The sequence below is a fragment of the Melozone crissalis genome, unplaced genomic scaffold (assembly GCF_028551555.1).
Source record: "Melozone crissalis strain CALT ecotype California unplaced genomic scaffold, PUWL_Pcris_2 ptg000043l_1, whole genome shotgun sequence".
Taxonomy (NCBI): Eukaryota; Metazoa; Chordata; class Aves; order Passeriformes; family Passerellidae; genus Melozone; species Melozone crissalis.
In genome coordinates, this window is record NW_026535821.1 from 1,665,529 (window position 1) to 1,678,256 (window position 12,728).

Genomic DNA, 12,728 nt, shown 5'->3' on the forward strand with positions numbered 1-12,728 from the left:
GGATGGCTGCTAACCGCAATTCCCTTGAGCTCGGAGGCAGAAGAACGCCGGTGGAAAAAGAATAAAAGACTTTCTGAATCAGTGGGAATGGCCTAAAAAGATTGAAGATCTCCTCCAGGGTCATGCACCAGCAACATTATTAGAATTGATTACAGAACTGCAATTCCAGAAACTGAGATTGATAACAGCTGTTGTTGAAAGAGAGCAGAGACAAGTAAAACATTGGGAGTGCAGTAAACATGGTTTAAAGTGTCATCCCTGAATATGTATTGTTTGCACACTTTGCTTTAACTCATGGTGGAAAGTAAGAGAGAAGAAAAGAAGAGACAATTTATTTGCTTGCTTTGCTATGATTATGTATTTAGCCAGCTAACTATAGAACGTATTGTTAATAATTTTTTTTGGGATACCTTTGAGACTGGGAGATGAGACCCTTCCAGCAGCAATTAGATTAATAGAAAACTTAGATCAATTGGTTCTTGCTATATTTGCTATAGCACAAATAAGAGAACGAGCAACTCATAATATTATAGACCAGTGTCTCAAAATTGATAGTTGTGGCGGAGAAGAAGTCTATACACCACATCATAGGCGCATTCCAGGGGCACATTGGCGCCGCGAGTGTGCCTATTGGAGATGGTGACTTAATGCACTCCCCGCCCCTGAAGCACAAAATAATTAGAAAAATCTTCTTGTAGTTGGCACATCCCTGAAATTTTGGAAAATACAGGTTTATGGTATTCCGGCCTAATCTTTTCCCTGTTCTTTTTGTTTTAATTATTGCTTCTTAACCAGCTAGAACTGGAAAACGGCATTTAAAAAGAGACAAGCAAACTCTGTGGGGCTATGGGTACCAAAAATACTAAAAGCACCGGTGACTAGATGCCGGGATATTACCTTTGCTACCAAGAAGACTGGCATCTCGGCCCTTGGCTGCAACCCAAGGGGCCTTGAGAAAGGTAAAATGGTAGATTTCCTGAGGATTATTTTCACTGTGATCATTCTGGTACCCTGGGCAGTTGGCCAAAGCCAGAAAGCCACACTGGACAGAGTTTCAGCAATGAAAAAGCAAACAAGGCAAAAACCAAGTCCCAGCAATTTCAACATTTGTGACTATTGTAATCAACCTGTGTGGATTAAGGACAAGGTGGAATCTGTGTTTGTAACACACCCATATGCTAGTTCTGCCTGCTACAATCGCAGCAGTGTTATAGATGTTTGTATTAAGGAAGGAAAGATGTATTGGGTAGAAAAAAAATTGGGATATAATGGACGAGCTCCTTATCCCCCTAGTAATCAGATTGGCCCTCAATATGAAAGGTTTTTTTGTTTTGAAAGAAATCATAATAAAGATGATCCAAGTATAAGAATAGGAGGCCGGGCACTAAAAGAAAAATTGAAAAAGAAAATAAAAGAAAAAAAAAGAAACAAAGGGGAATAGAAGAAAGAACAAGAGAAAAGAGTCAACAGAATTAGCTGAATTGTATGAACAGCTAAAACAGTACTTCAAAGATTGGAATTTGCCAGCCTTGAATAAGAATCGGTTTGTAGGATTGATGCAAAGGATTGCTACAGAATTGGAATTATCCAAATGTGAGATTTGTAGAGGTCTAAAAAATGGCTAAAAGATGGCCGTAGAAAAGTGAGAGCTTAGCTCCAGAGCAATTTTTAAAGTAGAACCACACCCAAATTTCTGGAACATTGAAGAGACCTGAAGGATGGATTTTAAGCCATCAAGTAATTGGAACCATTTGTATAACTTGAGAAGGAAGGAAATTTAATAAAATAGTAGGGCATACTCCTTGTAAATCCACGTTGGTGGTTAATATGGATAATCATTCAAAAATTTGGCGACCTGAAAACCCCATTGGATATTGGGGACCAATAAAAGAAATAAATTGTGAATAAGATGAACAGATTAATGTATGCTGGTACAGAAGTCCTGGAGCTAACCCCTACCAGTCCATCAACAGCCTGAGGTCTTATTGGGAACAACCTGAGAAAACTGATAAGAAATGGAAAGCCCCAGATGGGATATATTAAATTTGTGGGCAACGAGCATACAGTGAGTTATCTCAAAAATGGGGAGGAACTTGTACTTTGGGAGTAATACAACCCTCCTTCTTTGTTTTACTGAGGTCTAGGAGCAATGTGCTAGGAACTCCACTGTATGAAACCCTGCAGTGGAATAAAGGAGATTTGAATTTAAATTTTCCAACAGCAGGAGGGAATCAAAACTGGGGGGAGGACAAATAGCCTGCAGAACAAATTATAGCATATTATGACCCAGCAACATGAGCTCAGGATGGGTCATGGAGATATAGGACCCCAGTTTATCTGTTGAATCGATTAATAAGGCTCCAAGCAGTAGTAGAGGTGGTGTCAAATCGCACCTCCGATGCTTTAAAAATGTTGGCCAGGCAATATACACAAATGTGGGTGTTTGTGTACCAAAACAGGATCACCCCAGACTATCTGTTAGCAAAAGAAGGAGGAGTTTGTAGGAGATTTAATGAATCTGAGTGCTATGTAGAAATTAATAATTATGGAGAAGCTATCACAGAACTTGCAAAAAAGATTAAAAGAGTAGCTCATGTGCCGGTACAAAAGTGGAATTCAATCTTGAAAACAGATTGGTGGGGAAACCTCTTTAGAAGTGTTTGGAGGAAAATGTTAGAGTTCATGTTGTTATGCTCAATTCTAGGACTTATGTTTCTGCCTTGTATGATTTTGTATTTTATTAGGCTAATTCACTCAGTGATTCAAAAGATGCAAATTTCAACAATGTCTCTAGATTCAGAATCAGCAGAAAAAGGAAAACCAAGATCTATAATGGTATTAAAAGCTAAATCAACCCCTGTTAAAGACAAAAAGGACTTAAAAAGATTGAAATAGACCAGGACATGCTAACTAAACTTGAAAGTGTGAAAGACTAGAAGCAGTAATAGAAATGCTAGAAAAGTTTGAAGCTGAAAAGGGACAACAAGAAAACCAAAATTCTGAAAAATATAAAAGACATCAGGGCACAGCTTTGTAAATGTAGCACCAATCATAATGATCAAAAAGAGAAATGAGAGATTTGTGATAAATAGGTATGATTCGTGCTGATAAAGATTGAAGCAGTAATCAATAATGATACAGTAATTAATATTTGAGAATAATAAAATAGTTAAATGCCAAAGAAGAGAGGGAGAGGAGGGGCTCCACCCCCCCCCCTCCCCTTCCCAGCAGATGTTCTCAAGGACCACAGGAAAGAAGCTGAAGATACAGTTGCTGAAAATGACCAAGAACCTGGTTGGGTACCAGAAAATGCTAATTATAAGGGATAAGGGATTTATTGCCTTGATATGTAGATGCAGTGATACGTTAGTCTTGGCTTACATTGTACTGGCTTGATGCGCATGTGTAACCCAAAGGTGAATTAAAAGACAAAGAGGAAGAGGAGAGGTCTTCATCCAAAATGACCCCCAAAGACTTGAGTGAACACCAAACCGAGTGGTGGCGCATGCGTGATAAGGGTGGTAATGAGGGCGGAGATAGAGATATGATGAACCGAAAATGAGAAGACATGGTATTGACACATGGCATATAAGGGGTGATTTTCACTTGGCAAGCTTGTATGTGAGGTGGCAAGAGTCCCAGAACCCTGCCCTCCGTACCCCGCGGTTATCGTTTGCTTATGCGCTATTATTGGAACCAAATTATCTCTTATTTTAATCAAATTATATTGTATCCAATTTTATATTTTTTTTATTTTAACTATTCAATTAAAATTGCTACTACTTTTAATACTATTGGGTTTTTTTATGATGAGATAATTGGACAAACATAACACTTTCCATTTTCATTTCACCTGTGGAAAGCTGTTTCACTTCCCCAGGAATCTTCTCCACACTCCTGTCTGCCCTTTTCAAGAACCTTTCCTGGAGAACGAGGTGCAGCTTCTGTCACAAGATGTGCCCCCAACTGCAGCTTGTCTTGTCTTTCCACACCGTGAGCAGCATGACTTCTCCAGCAAAGCCAGACAAATGTTTGGATTCCTTGACAACTTGTCCTTTCTTTTCCTTGTGGGCTGGGCAATTGTGCCATTGCTGAGTTTTCCATTGTGCCTGTTCTAACCCAAGAAAACAGGAGGTTTTATTGGGGACTTGCTGGGGAATGCAAGCCTGATCGAATGCAGAAAGAATCTCCAGGACACTCTGGGAGCTCCCCGGCCTGGGCTCAGGTTCCCGCTGGGACTCTGCAGAGGGCAGGGCTCCAACTGGGATCAGCAGCAGTGCAAAATACCTCTGGGCATCTCCATTTTCTGCTGCTCCGAGGAAGCAATGAAGCCAGCCAACTTCAGTATTTTCGTTCTCCTGGTGGATTTTTTCATTTGATTTGCCACTCCAGAGGCAATTTCTGTGATGGTCTCTGTAGGTTGATTCTATTTCAACAGCACCAGCAGCAGGGCTGTGTTTGAGTGCTGCAAAAGTGGTCTGTGATGCTTTCATTCCCCTCGACTTGGTGCTCAAGGACTTGTGAGCATTTCAGTCTCTGCTAATCATGATGCCTGTGACAAAAACACTGAGTTCACCATCACAAAAGCACAGTGGGCAGCAGTGATTGAAAGAGGCAAGTGCAGTTGTACTGATAAAATTCAGGTGGCAAGCAGAAGAGGGCCAAGAGCAACCGTGATCTGGAATTCCCAAGGCAAAGGCACCAGCAGCCTCCTGCTGTCAGCTCAGGGTGAGTAAAATAGCCTTGAAAACAGCGCTGGAGCCCGATCCTTTCTTCCTCTGAGGGCTGGCTCAGGGCAGCACAGGCGGGCCCTGAGCAGTCAGGGCTGTGTGTGGGTGATTGCTGCTCTGCTCCAGAATTGAGCTGAAAAAAGCCCTTGGGAGCCGAGGCAGGAGCAGGCGGGAAGGGGCCGGCGCTGCTGCTGCTCCTGGCCGGGAGCCCCGGCTGGGCCGGGCCGGCGCCCCCTGCGCTGCGGCTGCTGCTGCTGCCAGAGCCGGGCGGGACTCGGGGACAGGGAACGGACACGGGGGGACAGCAAAGGCCTGGCGGCTGCAGGGATGGTGGCGCTGGGGCCAGCGCCAGCACAGAGCTTCAGCCCGCAGTTAACCCCGAGGGAAATGCTGGGGAAACGCTCCATTTCAGCTTTCTTTGCTTGTTGCTGTAATGAAGGGACTGAAATGAAAGGGGAACAAGCAGGGCCCGACCCCTCCTCTGGGAGGAGCCCCAGGACTGGGCCTGTGAGGGGCCGTGAGGGGCTGTGAGGGGCCGTGAGGGTGTTATGAATCAGAAGCTTGACTAGTCCAATATTCAAGCAGCAATCAATTTATTATTTAATACGGTAAAGTATGAGCAATACAGCGCCAGGTACAGTGGGGGAAGTTTTCCCTCCAACTGCATACCGATAATTGATGGTTACAGGTATTTACAGGGGTACCCATCAGTTTTTTTCAGCAGTTTCTATTTCCAATCTTTTACTCATCAGCAATTTTTATTCCAAATTATTACATCACAATTCTATAAACTATTGTGATTTTAATTTCTCAGGATGTATCTCAAAGGAGTATCCCCAGATGGTGACGGTCCAGTTTCCAAAAGAAGAAAGACTAATTCCATCTGGTGGAGTCCAGCTCCCCAGATATGGGTCCACCTTTTAATTGCAGAGACTCCAAATCTCATAACAGTGATGTCCAGCTTCCCTTTGGTCGAAACCATAAACCCTTGAGGTGATGTTCATCTTCCTTTTTCAAGCTGTTTTTCTCTGCTTCAATAAGGCATGAGAGAAGCATATTTCCTTTATATATATTCCAAATCTACAGTTTCAAGGATACAAGTAATATTCTAAAATTATACTTCAAAAGGTTATTATTGCAGAACTCTTTATGGATTAAATGCAAGCAAAAAGCAACATCTATAACACTTTAATTCAAATGCTCCTAAATCAACTAGGGTTAATTTGCAAACAAAAGATAGGTTCAAAAGTCTTTTTCCATGCTTTATTTTCCTCAGTTATTACTAGAATTCACAACTATCCCATTGTCAGTATCCACACATTTCTCATTCACAAGTACACACGTTGCCTGTTTGTACCACGAAAGACAGCTTTGCATCTCACAAGGGGTTGTGAGGGGCCGTGAGGGGCTGTGAGGGGCCATGTGGGGCTGTGAGGGACCATGAGCAGCTGTGAGGGGCCCTTGCCCCTCTATGGAGAACTGTCATTCCTGTCCAGGAACCCATGGCTGAAATGGAATTCCACCCCAAAACTCCCCATATATCCAAGGGTTGCTTTCAGACAAAAGCTGCAAGGACAGACAGGTCTGGCTTGCCTTGGCCTCTGGGGACTGCTTCTCATGTGCCTTCAAAACCCTGGAGTTCTGTGATTTCCTTCCTATAGGAAAGAACTGTCCTCATTGTCCAGGTGCTCCTGGCCTCAAGCACTTGACCACTATACAGGGATGCAGTTCGACAAGAAAGTCTCACAGATATGTATGCTTGGCTGAAAGATTTTTGAATGTAATGTCTGAAGACGAATATAAATGAAAGCAAGTTTTGATATAAAAGAAAAGAATTGATGAGCCAGTCTTTTTGGATAGCTAAGAAGGCAAAGTGTATGTTAGTTAGAAGGGGTTTTTATGACTTAGAGCAAAGGATAAGCCCACCTCAAACAAGAAGATTTTACCAAGCAGAAAGATAGCACAGGCAAACAAGTCAGCAAATTTTGCAAGTAGAAAAAAGGTCTCAGAATTTTCCACTGCAAGAAAACTGGAAAACAACTTTTAGCTTAAACTTTAATGTACTAACTTTTAGTGATTGGAGAATAGTAACATGAATATGGTAATGATAGTAGTTATGATTGGCTATAGGTAAAAGTTAAGGTATAGATTGGTTCTATTTTGTGAAGATGGTCAGCAAAGAAAAGTATATCATGCATTTGTAACCTAAACTAAGGGTCTCCAGGCCTGCAGCTGGAGCTGACAGCTGTAGGCACAGGCTCTGTCACCCATGACTCTGGACTGCTGTATCACCTTGGATACAATAAACTGCACTTTGAAGAGCCGCCTGGCATCCCACATCCGTCATTTCAGCTCTCACAAACTGGTGTTGCCCGGAACTGCCAGTGCCCAGATCCAGAAATTTCCTGGTGCTGGTGCAGCCCAAGTGCAGCAATTTGCAGGCAAAACCCCCCAAAATCTGGCAATTTTCCACTGCTGGCTCTGTTGCTGCCCAGACCTGGAGTTTCCCAGCACTGCCATTGCCCAGATGCAGAAATTTCCCAGTGCTGGCAAAGCCCAAGTGCAGCAATTTGCTGGCACAGAAATCAAAAACCTGGCAAATACCTGGGGCTGGCACCACCCAGATCTGGTGTTTTCCAGCACTGCCAGTGTCCAAACATGGCATGGCAATTTCCTGGTGCTGGCCCAGCCCAATTCCAGCAATTTGCTGGCAATGAAAGCCTAAATCAAGCAAATACCTGGATTTAAAAGGTATTTAAAGCAACCCAATCTCATGTTTGCTGACACCGCCAGTGCCCAGATCCGGAAATTTTCAGATGCCTGCACAGCATAATTCCAGCAATTTGCTGGCAGAGAAGGTTCGCATTTGGCAATTTCCCGCTGCCAGCACATTCCCCACCCAGATCTGGTGTGCACTGGCACTGCCAGTGCCCACATCTGGCAATTTCCCGATGCCAGCAAAACCCAAAGGCAGCAATTTTCTGGCAAAGAAAGCCCAAACTTGGCAGCGCCCAGATCTGCTGTGTTTGGGTTGGTTTAAAAGAAGGAGACCTCGGCTTAAGGCTGTGGGAAAACCCTCTTTAGGGTGAGCAGGAGCTCCCGCCCATAATCTTCTTGTTCAGTTATGCAGATTGTTACTAGAAAGTTCTGAGTTCTCTTTGCTACCATTGGTTACTTTTTGCCGCAAAATTGTAATATTCTTAATCATTCCTTCCTCTTGGATCCTTCCCTCAGATCCCACCTTAACCCCTCCCCATAAATAAATGTATAAATATCCCTGCTAGATCCTGGATCCAGGCTTTTTTCTGCTTCTCTCTCTGTACTGTGCACGCCATCCTGTTTGTTGTGTTTGCCTTCAGTAAAGTTCTGTTTCCACACAACCAGATGAAAGCAGTCTCTGTCTGTAAAGTGGCCAGAGCTGGTTCTCAGGGAAACCACTGGTCAACGGTCCGGACGAGGACCAGAAGGTTTCACTGGTGTTTGCTGGCACTGCCAGTGCCCCGATCTGGAAATTTCCCTGTTCCAGCACCACCCATGTCCAGCAATTTGCTGGCACAGAAAGCTAAAACCTGTGGCAGCTTCCTGCTACTGGGTCTGGCACCACCCACATCTTGCGTTTGCTGCACCAGTGCCCAGATTTGGAAATTTCCCGGTGCCAGCAGAGCCCAAATCTGGCAGATTTCTGTCACTGGCAATGACACCACCCAGATCTAGTGTTTGCTGGCAGCGCCAGCACCCAGATCTGAAAACTTCCTGGTGCTGGCACAGCCCAAGTCCGGGGAATTGCTGGCACAGAAAGCCAAACTTTGGAAATCTGCAGGTTCTGGCACCAGCATCATCCAGATCTGGTGTTTGCTGGGACCGCCAGTGCCCAGACTTGGAAATTTCCTGATGCCTTCACAGCCCAGGTCTAGCAATTTGGTTTTAGCTAGCTGGGGCAGAGAAGTTCCTCGGACTGTGACTTTCCTTTTTCTTGGAATTGTTTAAACCCGCTCTGGAGGGAAGTCTTTTCCTCAGCTAGTAGGGGGAGGGGCCGCTGGAACTTGCTTTCTAGACTGACCCCTTTTGGAGGTTTCCTTCCAAAATTTGCCTGAAACCAGCACAAACAGTCACAATGAAAACTTCACCAGTGGCACAACTCCCCAGGAAAAGAACGGACATGTAAAGTTCTCCTAACATTTGTCCTGCTTTGCTGCAAAAGTCCTGCTGCACACACTGTGCACTGTGGAAAGCTAAGAGAAGCTGCAGCTGGTGGCAAATCTTGTGACAGAGGCTCAACCTTGTTCTCCATGAGAGATTCTTGAGAAGAGCAGACAGCAGATGATTCCTGGAAAACTGAAACAGCTTTCCAGAAGGGAAATGAAAATGAAAGAAACAATCCAAGATGTTTTCCTCTATTTATTTCTATGCTCCTCTTTTCCATGTTGCACTGCTTCTCCATCCCATTCATTCCAAATGCACCTCAGCTCTAAAATCTGTGACTTGGCAAGTTTTAGACACTCTAAAATACGATGAGCTACACACAGTTTTCCTTTCCACACAGGAAAGCAACACTGGAGGTGTAAGTGCAGTGCTTGGGTCAGGTAGGAATCCTACCCCAAGGGAAGGTGGCCCGGCAGTGTCTGACCCTCAGCAAGGACAATGCACAGCAGCGAGGAAGGAGATCGCTGTGCCACTGTGCAGGAGTCAGGGCTCCGCATCTGGGCTCAAGGCTGCAAAGTTCCCGTGTTTGGGCAGACGGAGGGGCTGTCCCCGGGGCGCGCGGGGCTCGAACGTGGGGCTCGTGGGGCGAGCGGGGAACGGACACGGGGACGAACGGCCCCGGTGCTTCAGTTGCAGCAGCGGCAGCGGCGGCAGCAGCAGCAGCGGCGGCAGCAGTAGCGGCAGCAGCAGCAAAACAGATAGTTTTGAATAGTCTTTCTCTCTCTCTCTCTTTCTCTTTCTCTCCCTTTCCCGCTGTCGGGCACCCTTCTCTCGGGGTCCCCTGCCCGGCGTCCCTCTCCTCTCCCCGCCTCCCTCTCCCCTGCCGGGCTCGGCCATGCCCCCGGCCCGCCCCCGGCCCCGGGCGGGGCTGCCCCGTGCCCGGCCCCGGCCGTCCCGCCGCGGTCTCGCCTCCGTCCGGCTCTGGCCGTACTGGCGGTGGCGCTGCTGGGCGGGCATCAGTGCCTGGGGCGGGGGCGTTATCGCCGCCCTTTGCCTCCGCCTGGCCCAAGCCCGGCCCCGGACCCGACGCAGGGTCCAGTCCCGAGCCCGGCCCCGGCCCCGGCCCCGGCCCCGGCCCCGGCCCCCGCTCCTCCCGCGGCCCGCGGAGGACACAGGCGGCGCGGCCGCTCCCGCCGCCTCCGCTGCGGCTTCCCCGGCCCGAGCTCCGCCGCTCGGCAGCGCGGCCGCCAGCCCAGAGCCTCCCGTGCCGCGTTCCGAAGATGGAACGCCTGGGCATGGCCGGCCCGGGGCGGGTGAGGGGCGCTCGGGGGCCGTTGCTGGCCCCGGGCCGAGCGCTGACAGCCGCGTCCCGCCCGCAGGGACGGCGCAGGAGGCCCTGCAGGAGCGGTACAGGCTGGGATCGCTGCTGGGGCGCGGCGGCTTCGGCAGAGTCTTCGCGGCCACGAGGCTCTCGGACGGCGCCCCGGTGAGCGGCGGGGCCGGCGGCGGGCTCAGGAGGAGGGGATGGAGGAGGAGGAGGGCGGAGGGCGGAGGATGGGGCTCGCAGTGCGGGCGGCGAGCTCACCCCGCTGCTGCCCTTGGCTTGCAGGTGGCCATCAAAAGGGTGCCACGGAACCGCGTCCGGCACTGGGGCGAGCTGGTGAGTGAGCGGGGCCAGCAGCCGGGGCTGCCGGCCGGGGATTAGCCGGCGCCCGGCACGGTGGGAGCCACCAGGACGCCCCCAGAGAGAGCGGGCGTGGGGCCAGCGCAGGGCGCAGAGCATCCCGGGCTGGCTGAGGGCTTCCCCAGGCCTGGCACTGCAACGGCCCCACTGACGGCATCGTGCTTCTCCCGCAGCCCGACGGCACCAGCGCACCCCTGGAGATCGTGCTGCTGGCCAGGGTGTCCACTGGCTTCCCCGGTGTGGTCCAGCTGCTGGAGTGGCTCGAGCTCCCCAGCTGCATCGTGATGGTGCTGGAGCGGCCAGAGCGGTGTCAGGACCTGCATCATTTCATTCGGGCACGGCGGTTCCTGCCTGAGGAGGAGGCACGGGAGCTGTTCCGCCAGGTGCTGGAGGCCGTGCGGCACTGCACCAGCTGCGGGGTCCTGCACCGCGACATCAAACCAGAGAACATCCTGGTTGACCTGGACACCGGGCAGGCCAAACTCATTGACTTTGGCTGTGGCACCTACCTGCAGGACACAGTCTACACTCACTTTGCAGGTGAGCCTGCAGAGGGCTGTGCTCCCGCTGCTGACATCTCATGGCCCAACATCTCCCAGCCCAAGCTGGCTGTGGCAGCGGGGATTCTCCCTTTTGCTGCCAGTCAGGGCACTGAATCTTCAGCTGGGTTGCTTTAGAGCAGGGCTGGGTGGGCAGCCATCTTCCAGCCCTGCTGGCAGCCTTTGCCAGCCACTCTACCCAGGACTAGGGCTGGGCTGGGGCAGCCAGCCCAACCAAAAGCCCCGTGGGTGGGGGTAGCAGAGAGGGAGGGCGGAACCTTTGCCCCAGCCACTTTGGTATGCAGATGACAGGAAGGGCTTGGGCTGCTTCACTCGCCCTGTTTCCCTTGGCTTCATAATATTTTTGGGGAAATGCAGGCAGGGAGGATAAGGGCATGTTTTTTCCCCAGCATGGAGTGGGTTTTTCCTTTGCATGTCATGGTCGGGCCTAGCCAGGGCTGCCCTCTTCCAGCACCAGAGGCTTCTTTTCCAACCCTAACTTTGTGCACAAGTCCCAGATGCTGGCGAGAGGGCAGTGGTCACGCCGTGTGCCCCTGATGCAGCCCCCACACACCCAGGGATGCTGGGGCCAGGCTCTGGGAGCAGCAGCATCCCCCTGATGAACTCCATCTGTATTCCATAGGAACACTGTCCTACAGCCCCCCGGAATGGAACGACTTTGGCTGGTACCATGGCGAGGCAGCAACAGTCTGGTCCCTGGGCATCCTGCTGCACCAGATGGTCTGCGGGGAGCACCCTTTCAGAAGGGGCCAGAACCTCAGCTGGGGCCAGCTCCCGCTGCCACAAGGGCTCTCTCAAGGTGGATACTCTTCTCTGGGCATGGGGGGAATCCCAGTGCTGGGAGCCAGCAGCCGGCTAGTGGGCATCCCGCTCTGGCAGCTGCTGAGGAGGTGGCACATGTCCTGCTCTCCTCCAAAACAGGGAATTGATGGGAAAGTTTAGGCCCAGCTCTGAGCACATCCAGCATGGCCTGGGCGTGGGAATAGTGGGGCAAAGCAGACAGGAGCCTTCTCTGGCTGACCGGCAGTTTCTGCTTTCTCTTCCCAGAGTGCAAAGACCTGATCAGGTGGTGTTTATCCGTGAACTCCTTGGACAGACCCGCACTGGAAGACCTGTTCTGTGATCCTTGGATGTGGGATATTCCTCTGCCATAGAAGAAGGGAGAGAGCCACAGGCACACTTTGATCCAGGGCCCTGGTAAGTTCCTGCTCCACATATGCCTTGGCAACGAGAAGCAAAGGAACCCAGAGCTTTTTGTGCTGCCTGTGTCACTGCACCGGGGTCATGGGATGGGAACACACAGCCCTTGTGCTGGGGCTGAGCTGCTCTGCCCAGCACTGGTGGCCACCATCCCAGCTGGTTTTGCTTGTCCTGGTTCCCTGACAGCTGGGGCCCTGGGCAGAGCCCTGAGAGGCTGGTCTGCCCCCAGGGAAGGAGAAGGAGCCCCTGGAGAAGCTGTACCGGGTGGGGATGCTGCTGCTGCTGCTGCTGCTGCTGCTGCTGCTGCTGCTGCTGCTGCTGCTGCTGCTGGAGACAGCGAGGGTGACATCAAGGATGACAAGCTCTTCCTCAGCCTGGCCACTGGAGGTTGAAGGTGGTGCACTTTGATTC

General features: G+C 50.0%; 1 protein-coding gene across 1 annotated transcript; it reads left to right on the plus strand.

The window, feature by feature from the left end:
- Positions 1–10,739: 10,739 nt before the first annotated feature.
- Positions 10,740–11,852, plus strand: LOC128942807 (serine/threonine-protein kinase pim-1-like; the record flags this gene model as incomplete). The annotated part of the gene is made up of 2 exons (XM_054285460.1): positions 10,740–11,097; positions 11,740–11,852. Coding segments are annotated over 2 exons (471 nt in total), but the record flags the coding sequence as incomplete, so codon positions are not given.
- Positions 11,853–12,728: the final 876 nt, after the last annotated feature.